The following is a 20,611-nucleotide window of genomic DNA, read 5'->3' as shown; positions in this document are numbered from 1 at the left end:
GAGCAGAATGAGTGCTAAACACAGCATGGACAGGACATGAATCATAACACAGTCATTTAAAAACAAAACAACTTTTCCTGAATAAGTTTTTTTTAAGCAACTACACTGGATGTTATATAAAAAGTTTTAAGCTGATCAGGTTTAAGACAAATGCAAAAATTTTCATACAAATTTTCTGTACTAAAAAATTCAGTAACCTTTATCAATTAAGGGGCCATAATATATTTGTTGGTGGGGGTGAGAATTTATGAGTTAGAGACTGAAACATTTAAACTGTAATAGTAGTGCCACCTATCAGTTGACCTATGTAGTTTTTTTTTTGTTGTTTGTTTGTTTGTTTGTTTGTTTGTATTTTGTTATTTTGTTTTGTACAGCTGTTAGCACACTTTATTTTTTCAATGAAAAACTTCTCAAAGTGTTACATCCCATGGCTTGGTCTAGGGGCTATAAGGAAACAAAATAAATCCAGACAGTGAATGAGGAGGAGTCATAATGGGCAGTTAAGATGTTTTTTTTTTCCGCCAAGTTGTTAAATTAGCTTCAGTACAGATTGATAAAAGCTTCAGGGAGAGCTCAGGCCAACACAACAAACAAAACATCAATGAAAGAAAAATAAAAGAAATTTACCTGACTCCACAGAAAAACAAAAATATACAAAGCTACAATATAACCTACCTACCACTAATTTGCCTAATTTTGTAAATATCCAATTAACTATTTTTAAGTAAACAATTCTTTTGGGTTTATAATGCTCAGTCTTTCTCAGTTTTCGTCCCCTATTTCAGAATTGATTTCCCCAATATCAGTTTAAATTTTATCACTTTAGTTATTGTAGTTCTCAAGATATGGCCTAATATGTTTTGCTAGTTACCTTTACATATTTGCATAAGGATAATTTACACGTTTTTGAAAATAGTTTTTTTTGGTTTGATAACTTGTATTTAGCTTGGTATGTAGAATTAATTTATCCCTCCTTGTGTGTGTCACACTTTGGCTATGTGTCCTTTCTTTTTACACAAGAAGGGGCTCAGAGCCGATCCTTGATGCAGTCCCACCTCCACATTGAAGCTATCTGTCACTCCTACAGCACACCTCACCACTGTCCTGCTGTCCTCAAACATGTCCTGTACAGTCTAACATACTTCTCTGCCACTCCAGATTTCCTCAAACAACACCATAACACCCTGTCATATGTTTTTTCTAAATCCACAAAGACACAATGAAGTTCTTTCTGATCCTCCCTGTACTTTTATCAGCATCCTCAAAGCAAAGATGGCATCTGTGGTGCTATTTCCTGGCATAAAATGATTCTGCTGCTCACAAACTGTTACCTCCTGTTTAAGTTTTACTTCCTAGATCTCCATCAAGTGGCCATTCAGCTTAATTCCCCTGTAGTTGCTAAAACACTGTACACTGTACAAAACCCTTGTTCTTAAAGAATGGCCCCAACACACTTCTCCTCCTTTCCTCAGGCATTTTCTCACTCTCAATAATATAATTGAATAATAAAGTCAAAAGTCTTACTGTCATCTCTCCTAGACATTTCCATACCTCCACTGGTATTTCATCAGCTCCTCAAAGTATTTCTACTGTTTTCCCATGACACTTTCCTCACTTATTTAAAGATTACCTTTTCTTTTTAACAAGCCTAACTTGCTGCACATCCTTTCCAGCCTGATCCTTCTGTCTTTCCAGTCGATACAAGTCCTTATTTTCTTCCTTAGTGTCCAGCCTCTAGTACAACTTATCATATGCCTTGTGTTTTGCCTTTGCTACTTCTCTCTTTTCCCTATGTTGCATCTCCTTATATTTTTGTCTTCTCTCTTCACTATCAAGTATTTTCCTCATTCCCTCATTCCTGACTTATGGAAACCTTTTTAAAAATACTAAATAAATTTATACAAAAAATGTGCCCAAAATGTATGTCACCTTTATGCTAAAAATAATAATGCTTTGTATTTATATAAGCAACTGACAAATAGCTTTTCTTAGAACTAACTTTCTTTCAGTAAACAAAAACAGACAATCTTAAACATATTTGTCTTCTGCTGTTTTTAAACCTAAAAAAAAACAAAAAAACTTGCCAAATAAAGAACCTTTTTTAATTATTTCAGTTTATAGAAACAGTTACATTTTTTGTAACTCTTAATGGACATTTTTAAATCTTGAAATGACCAAATAAATAACCCAGAATGTGTTACGATCTGGATCTGGGTGCTGTGGGGTTTTTCCTTTTCCACCTCTTCCCCTCTTTCTCTATTTCCTCCTCCCTGCAGGTGAGATTGTGGTTTTCGCCTCATTGCTGCTCTATACACCTGCAGCTGATTCTTCCCTGATAACCTGCAAGCTTTTAAGCTGGACTCAAACCAGTATTCAGCACCAGTTCATTGGCTCCAGTTTACCTGTGAAAAAAGAACTTCTTGAGTTAACTTTCGTTTGTTTTTTGTTGTGACTTTGTCTGTGTTTTTCCTCATGCAGGTGGTTTTTTCTGCAAGAAATTTTTGAGTACTGATGGAAAAATGAGGCTTTTTGAAGCATAGAATCATTTTGAACCATTGTGTCATAAAGCGGTTCACTACCCAAAGATTCATTCAATTCTCTTGGGTGACATCTACTGGCAGTAGCGATTGTTGCACCAATGAAGCCCTGCAAATGTGATGCATCTCTTGTGTACATAAAAAAACACTTCAATAACACTTATGTATGTATATATGTGTGTTGTACATATGTGTTTGTATTACCTCATTTAAGATTCTGAGTAATTTACCCATGAAACAATAATAATTTAAAAACAATGTTGTGAAAATCTTTGGTTTGTCATTCACATTTTCTTTGGGAGTGTGCTTGGTGTACTTAGTGTTTTTGGACATTGTATTTGGTGTAATAAAGAGGGTGCTTGTGTTACTTCAGGTATTTTTATTCAAGAAAAGTAGTTTCTGCACAGTAGAAGGGAACCTCTTACATAACATGATACCATGACTATTACACTACTGCATAGTATAGGCTAGAGGCTTTCTAATAAACACTTTGAATGTACATTACCTTATTAGGTGGCACCAAATTGAAATATTCCCACACTTGGGAATCTTCCTCGATGGTTGCTCATGACAGAATAATCCTCCAAAACTCAGAATATCAAAAAATGAGAGGTGTTCATAACGTATAATATACACACACACACACACACACACACACACACACACACACACACACACACACATTTGGACTGGCACAAGGAGCTCAAAAGTTAAACTGATTTATAAATACCAAAAACAAAAGGCTGTTGAAGAAGCAAAACAAACAACAAAAGAAAAGCTTATAAACACAAACCTCAGGGAGCCACAAGGAAAAACCAGTGCATTACAGCAACAATGAACCAGTGAGTATGTGAAGCAGAGGAACAGATTTTAAAGATAGATGGTGATTGGTAAGTGGACACAGGTGACTGATTACAAACTAGAGACAGGTGCAGATGGGTACAGCAGGCTGACAACAACTGAGCTGAGGACAGGTGAATAATGACAGGGGACACAGAGGGCAGAGGGAGCAAAACTACACGAGAACATAATATTATAAACAAGGATCACAAGAAAATAAGAGCACAGGAAAAAATGAAACAATACACCCAGGTCCTAACAAAAATGACACTATATTAACCAAAATGTGAAACAATCTGTTTAAACATTGTTTGACAGTAATTTTCTTATCTTTCAAATCATTTTTGTAAATGTTAGTAAAGACTTAGCCCTGTTACTCCATTAATAACAAGTGTCTCTGGTGTCATGCAAACGTAAAGTGTCCTAATATTAACTAATGTAGAGTTCTTTCACACTGATGTATTATTTTTGAGAAAGTTGTTTTATAAATCTGAAAAACAATATACTGTAAATTGGGCCCTAATTTGGCTATCCATTAGCATACCCTAAAGACTGTTTTCCAAATTCTGTGGTCTATGACTGATGTCACAAATGATAAGGTAATAACTATTGATAAATATTTGATGGAACATCACTTAAAAACTGACAAGACTATCCCTTTGAAATTGTCATTAAAATAAACCCTATTTGTCTGTTACTAAAATATCTCATGAACTGCTCTGTCATTACTGAATACACAAATACACCTGATTCACTTTTGAAGTCAATCCATTTTAAGATAAATGCCACAGCTAATCAACCTTAGTAAACACAAAAGTTGTCAAAAATCAATCAGTTGTACTGACAGTGAGCTAAATTTGAGCAGTAGTAGCTCAGAGATATTTACAAGGCTTGACCAAAATGGCTACGACTCCATTTCATAAGATTATCCTAATCTAAAAATCTGTCATGAATAGGTTTCAGTACTAACTTTATAAAGTTCAAAACATATACAACAAACTTCATGACTGCAAAAAAAAAGTAAAAAAAAAAAAATACATAGAGTTTTATTTCAGTGCAGTTCTGAAGGTTCCAGTTATTTCAGTAATTGTGTCCAGAATAAGTCAGTAGAAGTACTGGGTTATTATAAAAGAAGAAGAAATGACAAACCATAAGGTTTTTGTCTTTGTGTTGTTCCGTTCTTGGGTTTGGCTGCTGGAGTTCTTTCACACTGACGCGCCTCTTTGTGACAAGACGGAAAGTCTGGTTTTTCAGGTATGTTTGACATCAGGCTACAGATAGTTACCATATCTGTCATACCTGAGATGAATCAGTAAATCTCTTTAGGTGTCACAATCTGTGTTTTTTGGTTGTTTTGTGACAGGTTTTGTTTTTGTTTTGTATTTGCTGTTGTAAGGTCTTTCTTGTCCATTTTGTTCATTGTGATGTTCTCTCGGCCCAGTTTTGTTCTTTGTGTTTAGTTCTCTGTGCCACCAGTTCATTTACTCCCTCAATCAGAGTTTTTCCAGTTAGTCTGCCCCGCCCATCTACACTTCTCCCCAGTTTCATTAGTCACAGCTGCAGCTATTCTTTCCATTAACGCCAGTCCTTATATTCTGTCAGTGACCACCTCTCATCAGTGGATCATTGTTGTTCACTATGCATTGTCTTGTTCCCCTCTGTCTCATCTTTCTCTTGTGAGTTTTTACTGTCTTTTGCTTTTTGTTAATAAATATTATATTTTATTGAAGGTCCTTGTACCTGGCTGCATTTCCTGAGTCTGACTTAACTACACAACCATGACACAGGGATATGCACTATGCACAAGAGAAGACTCTGTTCACTTTAAGTGTAGCTCTGTGCTCTCAATGCCATAAATAAGAAACTTTATTTCACATGTGTGTGTGTAAATTTATATACATATATATATATATATATATATATATATATATAAATAATTCCAGGACTCATCGGGCTCAAATTGTGTAAGAGTGGTTCAGGGAGCAGGAGACATCATTTTCATTGAGAATCTCTGGGATGTGCTGTAGAAGGCTTTGCACAGCAGTCAGACTCAACCATCATCAATGCAAGATCTTGGTAAAAAATTAATGCAACACTGGAAATATTAGTGTGTGTAACTTTTTTTCTTTGGTGGAAACTTTTTTTTTGGCCAGGCAGTGTGTGTGTGTGTGTGTGTGTGTGTGTGTGTGTGTGTGTGTACATTGCTAATTAAATAAAAATATGTAAAATAAATGACTGCATAAATAACATAATCAACCCATTAAAAGTAACTATCCTAATTCAACTCAGAGAAAAAATTATTGAAAAAGACAAAGACCATACTCAGCCATACCATCAACTTTTTTGAAAAACTGTCGTCATTCAAGCAATAAAAAGCCCTGCACTGTCACACAGACTGAAGAACAGCTTCTACCCCAGAGCTGCGGCTGTTTGAAACAAATACAAATAACTGCTACCTTCTTAAATAAGTATGTGTAATTGTAAAACTACCCCCCNACACACACACACACACACACACACACACAACTGTACATATTGTAGAGAGCTCTGATTCGATATTATTTTATTTTGTAATGTAAAGGAGCATCTTACTCGACATTGTACATTGGTATTAAAGATGATTCTGTTCTGTGTCCCAGCAGCCCTGACAGTTGGTTCTGGGTGGGGGTTAGGGGTATCTGGCCTACCGGATTTACCGGACTCCACCTGTCAGGGTAGCTGTTGTTTTTAACTCTTACTATGCGCGTGCATGCGCGCGCGCAGTGAGCGATTACCACGACATGAAGCACAACAGCTAGGAACGCGGAACATCCCTCTCCGGGTTACAGGCTCGCGTATTGTTCACATTGGTTCGGTTCTGTCTGTCGGGGAAGAACAAGCAGCTCTCCCGGTTCCGGTGGATGGTTTTAGCCGCAGGGCCGAAGCGGACAGAGCCGAGCAGGATGTCCAGGCAGCTACCGCCGCAGCAGAAAACCCCGATCCGGCTGACGGATACCGTAGTGGAGGTCAAGAGCAAAGTGAGTGTTCGATTCTGATTCTGACAACATCTCGGGGTGGGGTTTGTTTCTGTTCTGTCGTTCAGGTGAGAGCCGGGATGCATCTTGCTTCCGCTTGACAACAGTCGACAGTTTCGAGCTGGATCTAGATCCGGACGGCTCAATTCAGATCAGACATGTAGTAAAGCTGTGTGGGGAACCTGATCCAGATCTAACAGCTGTGATCTTTTGTTTAGTTTTAAACCAATATCAATGTACAGACGGGTCCTGATCCCTGTAGTCCTCTGCTAGGTTTTAAAGCCAGGGTGGTCCTGTAGCTTCAGTTCAGCACATTTCATTGTTCCTTACTTTTATCACAACAACAGCAGCAAAATTTGATGCTTGATCACACAGTCATACAAGATAAACAAAGAACAGAATATATTAGGCATTTAACCTATATAGACATTAAAAACAAACACAAAACAATGACAAACCAACAAATCACTAAATAGCGTTATAGGTACAATCAGAGCCTGACAGGAGGGATATTTTAGAGTGATCAGTTCCCTGTTGTCCTGAAGAAGGAAACTTTTATACAGCCTTGGTTATCTAGCCCAGATGCTTTGTAGTCTCCTACCTAAGGGCATGAGCACAAACTAAACTAAAGAAGAATGCTGAGGAATGCTGGAGTGTAGCTGTTTGAGTCACACCTTGTAAATACCATTTTGTGCAATCTCATGCAATCTGTTAAAGCTTGATGTGCCAGTTAGGAATGACCCTCAGCTACTACCACATCAAATTTTGTCTTTGTCTTTTTAAATTGGACATATATCAAATTTGATGTGCTGGATTTGCTGTGGTGGCCATCTTGAATCAGGCTGACTCCAATAGTCAGTCAGTTGTAGATGTACATCCAATGATTATTTTCTTAGAGCTGCAATAAAATACCTCCAATGGTATATGAGATATTTTGCTAACACACAAAAGGGTTAACTCTAGCATTTTCTGCCAAGGTTTTGAAGAGGACCTATTATGCTTCCTTGAACAAGTCAGGATAGGTCTGTGGGCTATACAGAACATGTTCTATACATTTAATACACAAACTCATTCTTAGATATTGATATTTCACCAGATCAGTTCTGACTATTTTAGGCTCATTTCAGAATGAGCGGTTTTAGGGCTACATCACTTATATGCAAATAAGCTGCTGTTGGCCCCGCCCCCCAACTCACTGTCCGGTTTTAAAACATAAAAACTCACTGAAGGATTAAATGCTGTGGATCTTATTAATTCACAAAAAAAAAAGAAGAAAATAATTTAATGAAGCCAGGATCAGCCTGGCCAGCAGCAGCAGGGTCAGTTTAGTCAGGCGCGGCTTCTCCTCCTCCTCCGAACACGAAAAGTGTCCAACAGCCACCTGGTAAAGATCAGTTTTATTTTTTTCCAACTTTTCTTATCTTTTATTAACATAGTTCTAATGTTAGTTTAGACAAACCTGCCGTGACTTTAACAGAGACGTGTTTCTGGGACAGCTGGGCTGTTCAAACTACAACTTTCTTTGGCCACGCAGCTCTGTTCTTCGTGACTGGGAGAACATGCATGGACACATGTTCTATACTACAGCCGACAACACAACATTTTCCTTTTCCAGCAGACATTGTTCAGCAGTAAAACCAGCAGAACTAATGTGATGGTCTTCTTGTAATGAAGTGGGTGGAGCTCCACTTGAGTTTCGAGGTGAGGGGCTGGGCTTAGCTTGGTAGGTAACAGGGACTGTGACTCAATAAGCCTGAGGTTTTTGAAATAGGTCATTTTGCAGACACCAGAAAACATTTACCTATTGTCAAAAAATGGCTGGGTGTTTTTTTTTTTTTGCGCTTAGACTGTTTCTAGAAACAGTAGATACCCAAATGGAAGTATAAAAACATGCAAAAAATTAATTTTGCATAATAGGTCCCCTTTAAGAAAAATCTTGACCAAAGTGAGGCACTCAAGAGTGTATGCTGGGGATAATTTAGCTACTACTATGTCAAATTTTAGCTCAATACCTGTAAGATTGACTGAGTTATAGTCATATTTGTGTTTCTTAAGGTTGATTGGCTGTGGCGTCCATCTTGAATGGTGTTGACTTCAAAATGTAATCAGTTGTAGATATACAACAAATAATTACTTTCTACAAGTTCAGTCATTCATGATATATTTTAACTCTACAGACACACATGCATGCACACACAAACATTGCTAAAATGCAAAGAGGCAATAATTCTTAAAGTCTGCCCCTATACCTGAACCAGGTTCTGTAATTACAGCTTTACAGCAGACTGATTAAATTATCTAACATACCATCAATGTGATCCTATGTTAGTATTAAAACCTGGGGGTTAGAGCTTAGATGAATCAGTGGTTCCTGCACAAATGGCTCAGGACCTGATCTGAATGGACAGAAACCTCTACAGAACAGAGACTGGTGCTCATCAGCATCACTTCAGTTTTCCAGCTGTTGTAAGCTTTTAAAGCACACTCCAAAAAAAGATCTTTAAATAGCTGTAATAGCTAGTTTTAGCCAGCAACAAAGGGGCCAGCTCAATGGAGCATTATCTAAAGTTGAGGTGCAAACCTGTTTTTTGCTCTGACATTTTTTGACTTAAAAACATCTCGCTCCCAGAAATAAAATGAAAAAAACATGTAGTGTTTATTGATTCTAATTATGTTTTTTAGTTAAAAACAAAAAAATTGATATAGTCATTTATCACTACATACTGTTACCCCCTTCCTCATCTTTGAATTGTTTCAGTCCAACTCAGCTAAACACGGGTAGCTGTTAGCTTACTACATGCACATCATTCAGCTCTGGTGATGAGAAAGGAAACTAAAGTTGTTTTTTATGTGTTGAAACTGCACTAAATGTTTTCTGACTATATATAAAAGTTAGAATAAAGTAAAACCTTTGATGGAAATCATGCTAATTAAGAGTCCAAGATATCCACAAGTTCATAAAAAGGGTCAATTGCATAGTAAATAGTTTATTTATGCTGCTCTCATATTGACCTGGACCAGAAGCAAAACACATCTATGCCGGTGGGTGAGACTTTATTTGAGCATCTTAAGTATAATCGAGCATCTCGTGAAAAAAATTGGACTAAAAGTGATAGTTTTGTGAACGTCTGCATTGGTTTGGCATCAGCATTTGGCCATGCTTTGTTTAAAAATAAAAATCCTACATAATGGAATTGCAAGCTTTTGTTTCCTGTACGAATGCACTCTGTATAAACCCTTACATTAACCTCTTGCACTGTGATCCCAATTATGCATGTCTATTTTATAACATAACCAGGCTCTCATGGCCAGTACTAATACTTCTTGTGCAGCACTTCCTGTAGTAATATTGTGCTATAAAAGCATCTACTTAGAGCTGTTTTAGGATGATAAAATCTGCTTTGGAAGTGGATCTGCTTCGTGTCGCTGTTATTCAGTATGTTCCATGGTATACGAAACAGCTCTATTCTTTAAATGTTCATAAAGGTTTATTGAAACACTCTTATTTAAAACCTTTATATAACGTCAGTTTCACATTTCGCAAATATTTAAGCAGAAATATGATCTTCCCGCTGTCTCCAGGCTGCTCTAGAAGTGCTACAGCTAGCAGCTGCTGCTGGTTTTAAAATTCTATGTAAATAACCATGTAATGAGAAACTGTTGACACCATAAAGGTCTTTAAAATAGTGCTATACTTGAAGTTATACATATATGTATGTGTGTGTATCTCTCTCTCTCTCTCTCTCTCTCTCTCTCTCTCTATATATATATATATATATATATATATATATATATATATATATATATATATATATATATATATAAACATAAACCTAGACTCAAGCCAACTATTTTGTGTAAAACTTCATTTTTTTATGACAGAGTCTTTGCTTTACACCCTTGGGACGTCTTACTAGTAAAGAGAGATTGTTGTTACAGTTCTTGTCTCAGCTATTGTGCTGTGTTTGCGGTAATGTGTATTTTGTCATTTCCTGTTTTATCTGCTGGTAGCTGGAAGATTGCTCTAGCCTAGTCATTCCCAATCTCTATCCTTGAGGAACACTATCCTGCATGTTTTAGTTGTTTCACTGCTTTGACTCTCCTGATTTGAATGAGTAAGTGATTAACAGGCTTCTGCAGACATTGAAGACATGCTGAAGAAGAAGGAAACAATGAAAACATGCAGGATGGTGTTCCTTGAGGACTGGGGTTAGCAATCACTGCTCTAGCCAGCTTGGTGACAGTTTGGAGTCAGCATAGTGCTAAGGATAAGCCCCCAGTTCACCACCAACCCATTCATGTTTCAAACTGATTTCCCTCACTTAGCGACACCCCTGCTGAGAAGCAGACCCTGGTAACTGGTAACTGAAGAAACAGTGTTAGCTTGCTCACAGTCCAAGTTAAACCAAAAATCAACTCAAAAAAATAAATCATAACAATCTAATAAAATAGTTAGTTACTTCATTAGAACAGAACAATAAAATCATTAAATGCAGATTATTGAACATAAGCGTTCTTTTCTCTAAGTCACAGTTGGTTAATGATTTGATCACTGATCAATTTATTGATTTATTTTATTCTACAGAATCCTGGATAAAACAAAAGGATTTTGTTAGTATAAATCAATCCACATGCTTATTATTTAAACTTTCATGTTCCTAGAACAACAGGTTGAGGCGGAGGAGTAGCTGCTATCTTTCAGGCAGGATTATTGATTAATGAGGACCAACAATGGACCAGTGAGGAGGAGATAGCAAAACTGAATATAAGGGCTGAGGGTGAGTGGAAGATGAGCAGCAGCTGAGAGATAATTGTGAACAGATGACCTGGGCGTGGCAGAATGACAGAAAAAACACTGAAGGAGCTGACTGAGGGTAAACAAATAATGGAACAAGAAAACTAAACAAGAACATTAATATGAAACGGAACAAACTAAAACAAAAGATCACAAAACAAACATGAAAATCAAACAAAAAAGATTAACAAAAAATAACTCAGAATACCCAAATCCTGACAGTATCAAACTGTGCTGCCTTTCACTTCATCTGGATGCATTAATTTGGCCTCCAGTTCTAATGTAAAGAACCTTGATGTTAATTTTCATCAGGATATGTCATTTACCTCCCACATTAAAATTGTTTCATTTCTGTCCGTGAGGCTGATACTCTTTTAAGACTAGGTTGAAGACATTTTTATAAATCCTATAGTTAGGGTTGGCTTGCTTTTCCTGAGCTATCTCCTAGTAAATCTGCTGTAGGCTTGGACTGCTAGAGGACAAACTGACCACAGTTATTCACTCTGCTGCTGTCATCATGTGCTCTACTCTACATGTTTGTAATTATTTCTATCATTAATATGTGTTCCTCCTTTTCTTTTTCTTTCTATAAAAACATTCTTGGCTGAATATCTGTAAAACTGACTGAATTTTAGACAGTTTTGTGTCTTCTAAGATCAGCTGGCTGTGACAGCCATCTTGAATCAGGTTAACTCTACAAGATAATCAGCTATAGCTGTACATCCAATGATTTCTTTCTGCAAGTTGTATTAGAATTGATCCAGTGGTTCATGACAAATTCTGCACCTGCACCAGCCATTCTTATCAGGCTAAGTTTGAACCCAGAATGCAGGTGGACAAGAGGATACAAAATGAAAACTGATTTATTAATAAAGTAAGCAAAACAAAGCTGTCGTAGCAGCAAACAAAAACTTACACAAACAAGAACTAAAGAGGTCCACAAGAAGGAAGACACGAGGAGAACCGAATAGCGCATTACTGCAACAAACTGCGACAATGAACCAGTGAGTAATGGCAGCTGAGAAACAGGTTATATGGACTGAGGGTGATTAGTAAGTGGACACGTGACCAATGACAAACTAGGTACAAGTGCCAATAGGTGTAACGGGCTGACAAGGGAAAGTACAGTGCTGAGGGCAAATGAATAACAACAGGAGACACAGATGACACAGAGAGCAAAACTGCAAAAGAACTGAGAAAGACTACACAGGAACTAATGATATTAAACAGGGAATAAACTAAAACACACGGATAACAAGAATCAAAATAGAACTATAGAAATGCAACACAAAACAATTAAACCCAGTATTAAAAAACTCAAAAATAACTCAAAATACTCAAATCCTAACAATTGTTTGTTTGTCTCTATTCCGGCTCACAAACACGAGAGATGCAGTAGCTCCTTCAACTGAGGTTTACTGTGGTCTTGTATCTTCAGTCTTCATATTACCTTTTCACCACAAATACACTGTAGAACTGATAAAACACAGAAATGATTTACAAAATATTACCTTTTTTTCTCAGCTTATACAAATATACAATTTACAAAATATAGAACAAACATACCACTCTAGCCTGCAAGTGGACAAACTGGTGGACTTGAAAACACTTATATCCTTCTTAACTGTTCTTAATTGGCTCCATATCAAGTCCGTCGTAACAACTGTTTTTCCCAAGCTTTCTGGTACCGGAAGTGAGGTCATCATCACCTTAAACTAAGCTTATCACGTTTGTCGTTTTACTTTCACTAAAGTATCAAATAATATTAACCATTTGCTCACATAAATGCTATGAAAAATGTTGAAAATAGAAAAGAAAGCACTTAAAACAAACGTGCTATACCGCAATCTGCTGACTTCCTTCTCACTGCCCTTAGAGGACTTTTGTTGTCAATGTCAGGATTTGGGTATCTTTGGGTTTTCTTTTGTATTGGGTTTATTGTTTCATGTTTCTTGTGTTCCATGTGTTAATGTTTAGTTGTTCCTTGTGCTATCACTTACTCTCCCTCAGTAGTTCTGTCAACCTGCCTCACCATCCACACCTGTCCCTTGTTGCTAATCAGTCATCTGTTTCCATTTCCTCGTTAGCCTCAGTCTTTAAAACCTGGTCATCTTCCTCAAGTACTCGCTGGTTCATTTTCACTTCAATGTGCTGTCTGGTTTTCCTCATGTCTCGCCTCCTTGTGTTCCAGGAATCCTGGTTTTGTACGTTTTTGTTATTTAGTTTTAGTTGCTGCCTCGTCAGCCTTTTATTTTCCTTTTTGTTAATAAATTAGTGTTCATCTGTGTCAATCTGCATTTGGGTTCAATCCAACCACTAAACCGTGACAGTCAATTGGCATTATAAATCAAATGTTAATTGATTTGAATTTAATTCTTTCTAAGACTCATAAAATAATGTCATCTTTGCAGAGATGAAAATTGTAAAATCTTTTAACATGTGAATATTGAATGTTGTGTGCATTTATCAAATAAGAAATTAGTCAAATGGTTTAACAAATTTTATTTCTCTTTGTCGTTACTTAACACAGTTGAGTGATATTGTCAACGGAACCTTTTTCCAACAGGAGGAGTAAAGCTCTGTTTGTGCAGACCTCAAGGTTGCTGACCTTATCAGAAATCCTGAGTGTTTGACTATATTTTGACGTCTCGTTTTCATAAAAACTGGAGAGGAACCTTGGCTTCGGTCAGTTGTTTTTCAAGCAGTTCATTGTTGCCTTTGTCTCTGTGTGCTGGTCTTCCATTTTTGACTTATAATATTTTTGTTCACCTAAGTTTAAAGCTATGTTTGTCTATTTTAATATTAAGTCCAGTAAAGTAAACAGAAAAGTCTAACACAAGTTAAAAAAAATATTCTGTAGCTTTAAGAGATAAGTCCAGTTACAGAACACTCTTAGATTCCATGTCACCTCCCAACTCTGACTTCATCAGCTGAAAAGCTCTACACCCTCTAAAGCCATCACCTTAACCCTCCTGAGTGACTTGATGAACTGTTGACCTTAATTGTGTTGTGAAACCCGGGATTCAAGAGAATACCTCTCTAATGTGCCATGCACCTTTGAATGTGAGCATTTGCTTACCCAAATCTAATCAGCATCTCGATATGCCTCATCTGTGAGGTGGATGGATTATTAGGGGTGGCTGTGGATTAGTGGTTGAGCAGTTATCCTCTAATGAGAGAGGTAAAGGTTTGATTCCTGGCAGCAGTGACATTTCAGTATCCCTGGGCAAGACACTGACCCAAGGTTTCCCCAGTGTATTATAAGCCTGGTGGGCCACCAGGCTCCCCCCTGCCGCCAGGCTAAGCTCTGGTTGTTTTTTGTAAAATACGTCTTTTTTTTACATAAACGTTTATTTTTTTCTCCACCCGCACCCCTTTCAGGTAGATTTATACTTGACGTGTGGATCACCGCGTGAGGGTGCGGGCGCCAACAGTGATGCAATCATGCTGTCCCCATCCCTGCATGAAGGCCCCCTCGCTGTGTTGCGTCGCATCCTCGTGCACCTCCCAATTTTTGTAACTTCACACGGACTGTGCGAGCTGCGCTCCATTCAAAATGGACAATTTTGCTGCTCTGGTGGAGCTGGTCCGCCTGTATCAGCATTTATATGATCCCTCTGTGAGAGAGCCACAACAATAAACATGAAACGAGCGTGTTTAACCAAAAATGGTTAGTTGAGCTGAAATTCAGCGGGTGGGTTTACGAGACCGAATATGTAAGCATGTTTTGTACTTAGTGACGCGTGCTAATTTATCCATGTTTAACAGTAAAATGATGATGTTAAATTCAGCATTAGATAAGCTTTGTTTTGTTGTTACATGTAGTGAGCCAACATGCAGCCTGTGCCACAAAAAGCACAGTACAGTACAGCATCTGTCCGTTTTTCAGAGTTCTCTGTTGTTATTCATTGGCCTGGAAGTGAGACGTGTTGGTGCTTTGTTTGCACTTTTTAATTTGTGTTAATTTATTTGTAAATGTGACTTAAATTAGGATTCAAATTAGATGCAAACAATTAGTATTTATGTTTAAAAAAGTATTTCAAAAGGGCCTTTTTGTAAAACTGTAGTTGTGTAAATATTTGACATAAATATCTTACAATATCACATAATAAATAGCCATGTTTTCAACTTTCCTGTCAACTTTAATCTTTTTTTTTTACTAAATCACGGTCGGCCGGCGATCGGCCACCTACCACCAGGCTTAGCCTCTTTTCTGGGGGAAACCCTGAAAATTGGTTCAGACCTTCAAGATATTGCCTTAAAGTGAGACCTCAAAAGTCATAATGCTGAAAGAAAGTGGGTATGTCTTGTGTCGCCATGAAAAAAAAAAAAAAAAATCCTAATATCAGACATGTAGCCTGAACATGTCAGAGATTTTGAGAAGTTCTTAAGACTATCAAGCCATTCTGGAAGAAAATGTGCTGCCATTGTCAGAATGTTTGGTTTCAGTTGCAGGTTATCAGTCTTCCAACAGGATAATGACTCAAAACACACAGTTAAAACACCCAAAAATGGCTAAGAACAAAATATTGGACTATTGGCTTCATGAGCTCTAATCTAAATCCTATTGAATATCTGTAGGAGCTGACACCCTTCAAACTTAAGACAGCTTGTGCAGTTTCTCATGCGAAGTGGGTAAAAATATCTGTTGACATATGCAGAAGTGTCATAGAGTTAGAGAAATCGCTTTATATCAGTGATTGCGTCAAAAGGTTGTGCTACAAAAAGATAAGTTACCATCCTTTTTGTTAAGGTCAGTTTCAATACCTTGTTTTTTTTATATTTCTGTTGAACCAAAATTCAAAAGCAACTACTAATTTTTAAAAGAAATTTTGTTTTGTTTAGTTTATTCTTTATTAGTACTTTTGTCAGTTTCAAGTTATTCATTTATTTCTTTGACAGAAGGGTACAAACAAATTTGTCAGCACTGTTAAAGTTGTTCCTTGGATTATGTTGCAGATCCACCAATTGGTTTACCTTAATAATGCTTTTGGATCTGTCAATTATTGGACTTTATCAGTGTGTTGTTTTTTTTTTTGTCTGAAATTGATATTTAAGAAATTATTTAGGATAAATGTCATTTGACCAGCATGTATTTTGTTTTGTGCAGTTTGAGGCAGAGTACCGTCGTTTTGGTCTGAAGAGAAACGGCTCGGGTGGCTTTCAGGAGTTCTACCGCCTCCTGCAGACCATCCATCACATTCACGGTGTGGACGTGCTGCTGGGATATGCCGACATCCATGGAGATCTCCTTCCAATCAACAATGATGAAAACTTTTACAAAGCTGTCTCTTCAGCCAATCCACTGCTCCGCATCATCATAACCAAGAGAGGTAAGAGCTGAATGAACATGAGAAATGATGGAGAAAGTTGTTTAACTAAACTTCTCCACCTTAAAACACATGGAACGTTGTGTTAGGTGAAAGGGCCTAACTGACATGAGCTTCCTTCGTAGTGTGGCTGGCTCAGCCTTAGAGATAAGGTGAGAAGCTCCATGATTCAGGGGATAGCTCGGAGTAGAGCCGCTGCTCCTTTGCATCAAAAGGAGTCAGTAGAGGTGGTTTGGGCCTCTAATAGGGATGCTTAGCTATGGCAGCCATCTTGAATGGGGTTAGCCTCAAAATTTAATCAGTTGTAGATGCTTATTCATTGGTTACTTTCTTAGTTTTATTAAAAGCTGTCCAATGGTTCATGAGATATTTTGCTACCAGACAAGCAAATAAACACACATACATGTAGACATGGGTAAAACCATTATCGCCCACTGTTGAAGGTGAGAGGACAATAATAAATATTGAGCATCACACCAAAGTCCCTAACATACAGCTGCTTGTACCTGGGATTTCATACTTTCAGTCATGATCTAAATCTCATGGCCATAGGTGAGGGTTGGAATGGAGATGGACCAGTAAATCAAGAGTTTTGCCTTTTGACTCAACTCTTTCTTCATCACAACTGATCGAAGCAAAGGCCACATTACTGAACATGAGGCAACGATACGTTGATTCATCTCCCACTCCATTATACCATCACTCGTACACAAGACTCCCAAATACTTGAACTCCTCCACATGAGGCAAAGACTCACCCCTGACCCGGAAGGTGCATTCTACCTGTTTCTGGTTGAGAGCCATCGCCTCAAACTTAGAGGAGCTGAAACTCATTCCAACCACTTTATTCTCAGTTGCAAACCATCCCAGTGCACGCTGAAGGTCATGGCCTGAAGATGCCAACAGACCCACATCATCTGCAAAAAGCAGAGACAAGACCCTGAGGTTCCCAAACCAGCCACTCTTCGCTCCAAGACTGCACCTCAAGATCTTATCCATGAACACGACAAACAGGATTGGAGACAACAGACAGCCCTGGCAAAGTCAACCAGCACAAAGAACGAGCTCGACTTTGTGCCAAGAATGTAGACACAGCTCCTGCTTTGGTTATACAGGGAATGGATAACCCAGGCACCATGTACCCCCGTAGAACCCCCCTACAGAATGCCTTGGGGAACACAGTCATAAGCCTCTTCCAGATCTACAAACACATGTAAAGTAGAGAATCAAACTCTCATGATCCCCTTAGCAAGGGAGAAGTTTTGGTCCACTGTTCCACGACTGAAATGAAAGCCACACTTTGAGGTTTGACAATCGGTTGAAGCCTCCCTTCCAACATCCTGGAGTAAACTTCTCCTGAGAGGCTGAGAAGTGCGATTCCCCCGATAGTTGGAAGACACTCTCCGGTCCCCTCTACCAACCCTGTCTGCCAACCCCACAAGCGTTGTCCCGGTCCTCCATGCAACATTGAGGAGGGATGTCAAACATGACAGCCCCACAACATCCAGAACTCAGAGCGAAACTCGTCCATCCTTGGCACCCTGCCATTGGGGAGCTCTCTAACTATACCTCAGTGACTTCTGCCATGGTAATGGACTTGTCTTTCCCCAAGTGTTCAGACTCTGCTGCCTCAAAGGATGACATGGTGACCAGATAAAGGAGATCCCTGAAGTTCTCCTTGTACTGCTCAACAATATCACCAGTCTGCACCGGTCAGCAGTTCCCCACTCAGACCAAGCACGGCCTGAGAAGGGGCCCACTTTCCCTTTCTGAGTCTTTGAACAGTTTGCCAGAACCTTCTTGAGGTCAACAGAAAGTCTCTTTACCTGAGTGTCCAAAACATAGGACATGATTACAAAATCCATCATTGACCTTTGGCCTAATGTTGCCTGGTAATAAGTATACTTATGGACCACCATATGCTTGAACATGGTGTTTATTATGGACAACCCACTCCTAGCCCAGAAGTTCATTAATAAAACATCACTCAGATTTAGATCAAGGAGGCTGTTCCTCTCAGTCACCTCTTAATGCTTTCCTAGAGAGGTGTTCTGGGCATGTCCAACTGGAAGAAAACTCCAGAGTTTTTATCTTTTGGCTGGCATGGGAACGCCTTGGAATTTTTCCAGAAGAGCTGCTCTTCAAGCTGCTGCCTGACATCCCGACTTATACTTTTCAATAATATTTTCTCTGAGTTGCTTGGATTGTTCTTTTTTCTTCATGGTTTAATGGTAGGCATGATTAACCATTGAATAGACCTTCCAGACCCAGGTGTTATTATACTGCAATCATTTGAGACATCCACTGCCCTCAGGTGATTCCCACTTCACTAATTACGAGACTACCAGCACTAAGTGCCTGGACATCTGTTGAGTTAGGTCATTAACTTTAAAGAGTGTATATTTATGCAGTCATAATTTATCTGTTATTACTTCGAAGAAACCGTTTTTTTTTTGTATTAGCAATAAAAGGGTAAAACAAGCAAGAGGTGAATACTTTTTATAGACACTGTAAATTCATGTGCAGATTGATCACATTCCCCTCCCTCAAGTTCATTGGGGGCTTTGTTTGCCTTACTTTCAAGAGAGAGGTTTTGGTCATATGCATAAAGGTGTAACAAAAAAAGTAAAAATGACTGGGTATCATGTCTAATGCTTCATTGTAGATTTCAGCAAGCTGACCTGTATATTGTAGAAACTAAACAGCCTGTTCACAGATGCATGGCTCAACACTGGTGAGCCGGCACTTCAGGACAACACTCAGCTGTGCACCTACATCTTATTTATAAGATAGCTTAATAGCTTTTGCCTTCATAACGGTCCTTAGTTCAGTGGAAATTAGATAAGCTACCTGCGTCTAGCAACTGGGCTGGTAAAATGCTCTCTTTGTTACAGATGGAAAAACAGACACAGTAGAGCCAATTCCAATGAAAAATTTCGAGTAACCGGGGTCCCCTTTTTTGAATATGCTAAATGATTGAATCTACCACAAAACAACAAATGGATTTTTCTCTTTTTTTGTTCTACTTTTTACAAATGTTTGCAACTGTCCTTAACACGAACTGATAAAATGTTACAAAATGTCCTTGTAACTACAATTCTTGTATTTTTTCATTCCCAATGTGCAAATAGACTGTCTCACTACATCTCATCACCACCACCTTTGTTATTTACCCATTTTTTGATTGTTTGTTTGTATGTTAACTTTGACTCCTTTTGAGTTCATTGATTAATGTGGTAAGAAGGCGCTACTGTTATGATTGAAACATTCTGTTCTCTACATCTTAAATTCTCAGAATAATTTAAATACTTTGTGGCAGAGTTTTCTTTAAAGTGTGGGTCAGTATTTTTCCTGTCTCAGAGAAGAAATTTTTTGCAAGTTTTGCAATATAAGAATTTGGTGTGACATTACATCAAGATAATATTTGTACCCATATTTCCAGTGTCTTAACATTTTGTGGAAGAAGACAGGTGCCAGTATGTTGAAAGATCAAACTCCACCATGGTTGTGTTTGTCTGAGAGATTCTGTGAGTTTAACATTGTCTGTCCTTGCAGGCGTTAGTCTGCACCTGTTTCTGGTGAGCTTATGTTGCTTTTCTGTCGGACTCCTAAAGATACACTCTCTGAGAGGAAACACTGTATCCATATGTGATGTGTGATCACTGCCAATATCTCTCTTCATAATAATTTAAGTCTTTGCACTATCCTAAGAACTAAACACACACTCTTCTGCACAAAGAAAAAAGACGTAATAAAACTGAAAATGGGTGTTTCCCTTCAATAGAGAAGCTGACTCCATCCATTTGTTTAACCAGTGCTCGAAGTAGGCTAGTAATGTCCGATACTCAGTTCCAGCACTTCTAAATTTTCGTCCTTAGTGTACCGTCACTTTTTACAGTGTAATGCTTCTTCCCATGATCCTTAGTGTTAACACTTCAGCATACTCCATAAGAAGTCAGTTCGCGGTCATGTAGTTGCAAGACATTAATTTTCACACACACCTTTCATTGTCCACGAGACACTCGGCTCTTGCCACCTGGGAAGCTCATCCCATGGCGCTAAAATGAGTCTCTTGTACAGAATATTGCTTCCCATA

The 20,611-nt window shown here is 38.2% G+C and overlaps 1 protein-coding gene across 2 annotated transcripts in view; it reads left to right on the top strand.

Annotated features, from left to right (window-relative positions):
• The first annotated feature begins 6,133 nt into the window (after positions 1-6,133).
• pard6a (par-6 family cell polarity regulator alpha) overlaps positions 6,134-20,611 on the top strand; it is a 32,506-nt gene continuing 18,028 nt past the window's right edge. The window contains exons 1-2 of one of the 2 annotated variants that reach the window (XM_017440936.3): positions 6,134-6,394; positions 16,297-16,519. In XM_017440936.3, the coding sequence (XP_017296425.1) occupies positions 6,278-6,394; positions 16,297-16,519 (340 nt within the window). In that variant the 5' untranslated portion in view covers positions 6,134-6,277. The remainder of the gene's footprint in view (positions 6,395-16,296; positions 16,520-20,611) is intronic. The other variant, XM_017440935.3, reaches the window with a different exon arrangement.

Source organism: Kryptolebias marmoratus, linkage group LG17 (genome assembly GCF_001649575.2).
Source record: "Kryptolebias marmoratus isolate JLee-2015 linkage group LG17, ASM164957v2, whole genome shotgun sequence".
In the NCBI taxonomy this organism is placed as follows: Eukaryota; Metazoa; Chordata; class Actinopteri; order Cyprinodontiformes; family Rivulidae; genus Kryptolebias; species Kryptolebias marmoratus.
Note: the sequence above shows the minus strand (reverse complement) of the source record. Positions and strands in the feature narration are given on the sequence as shown.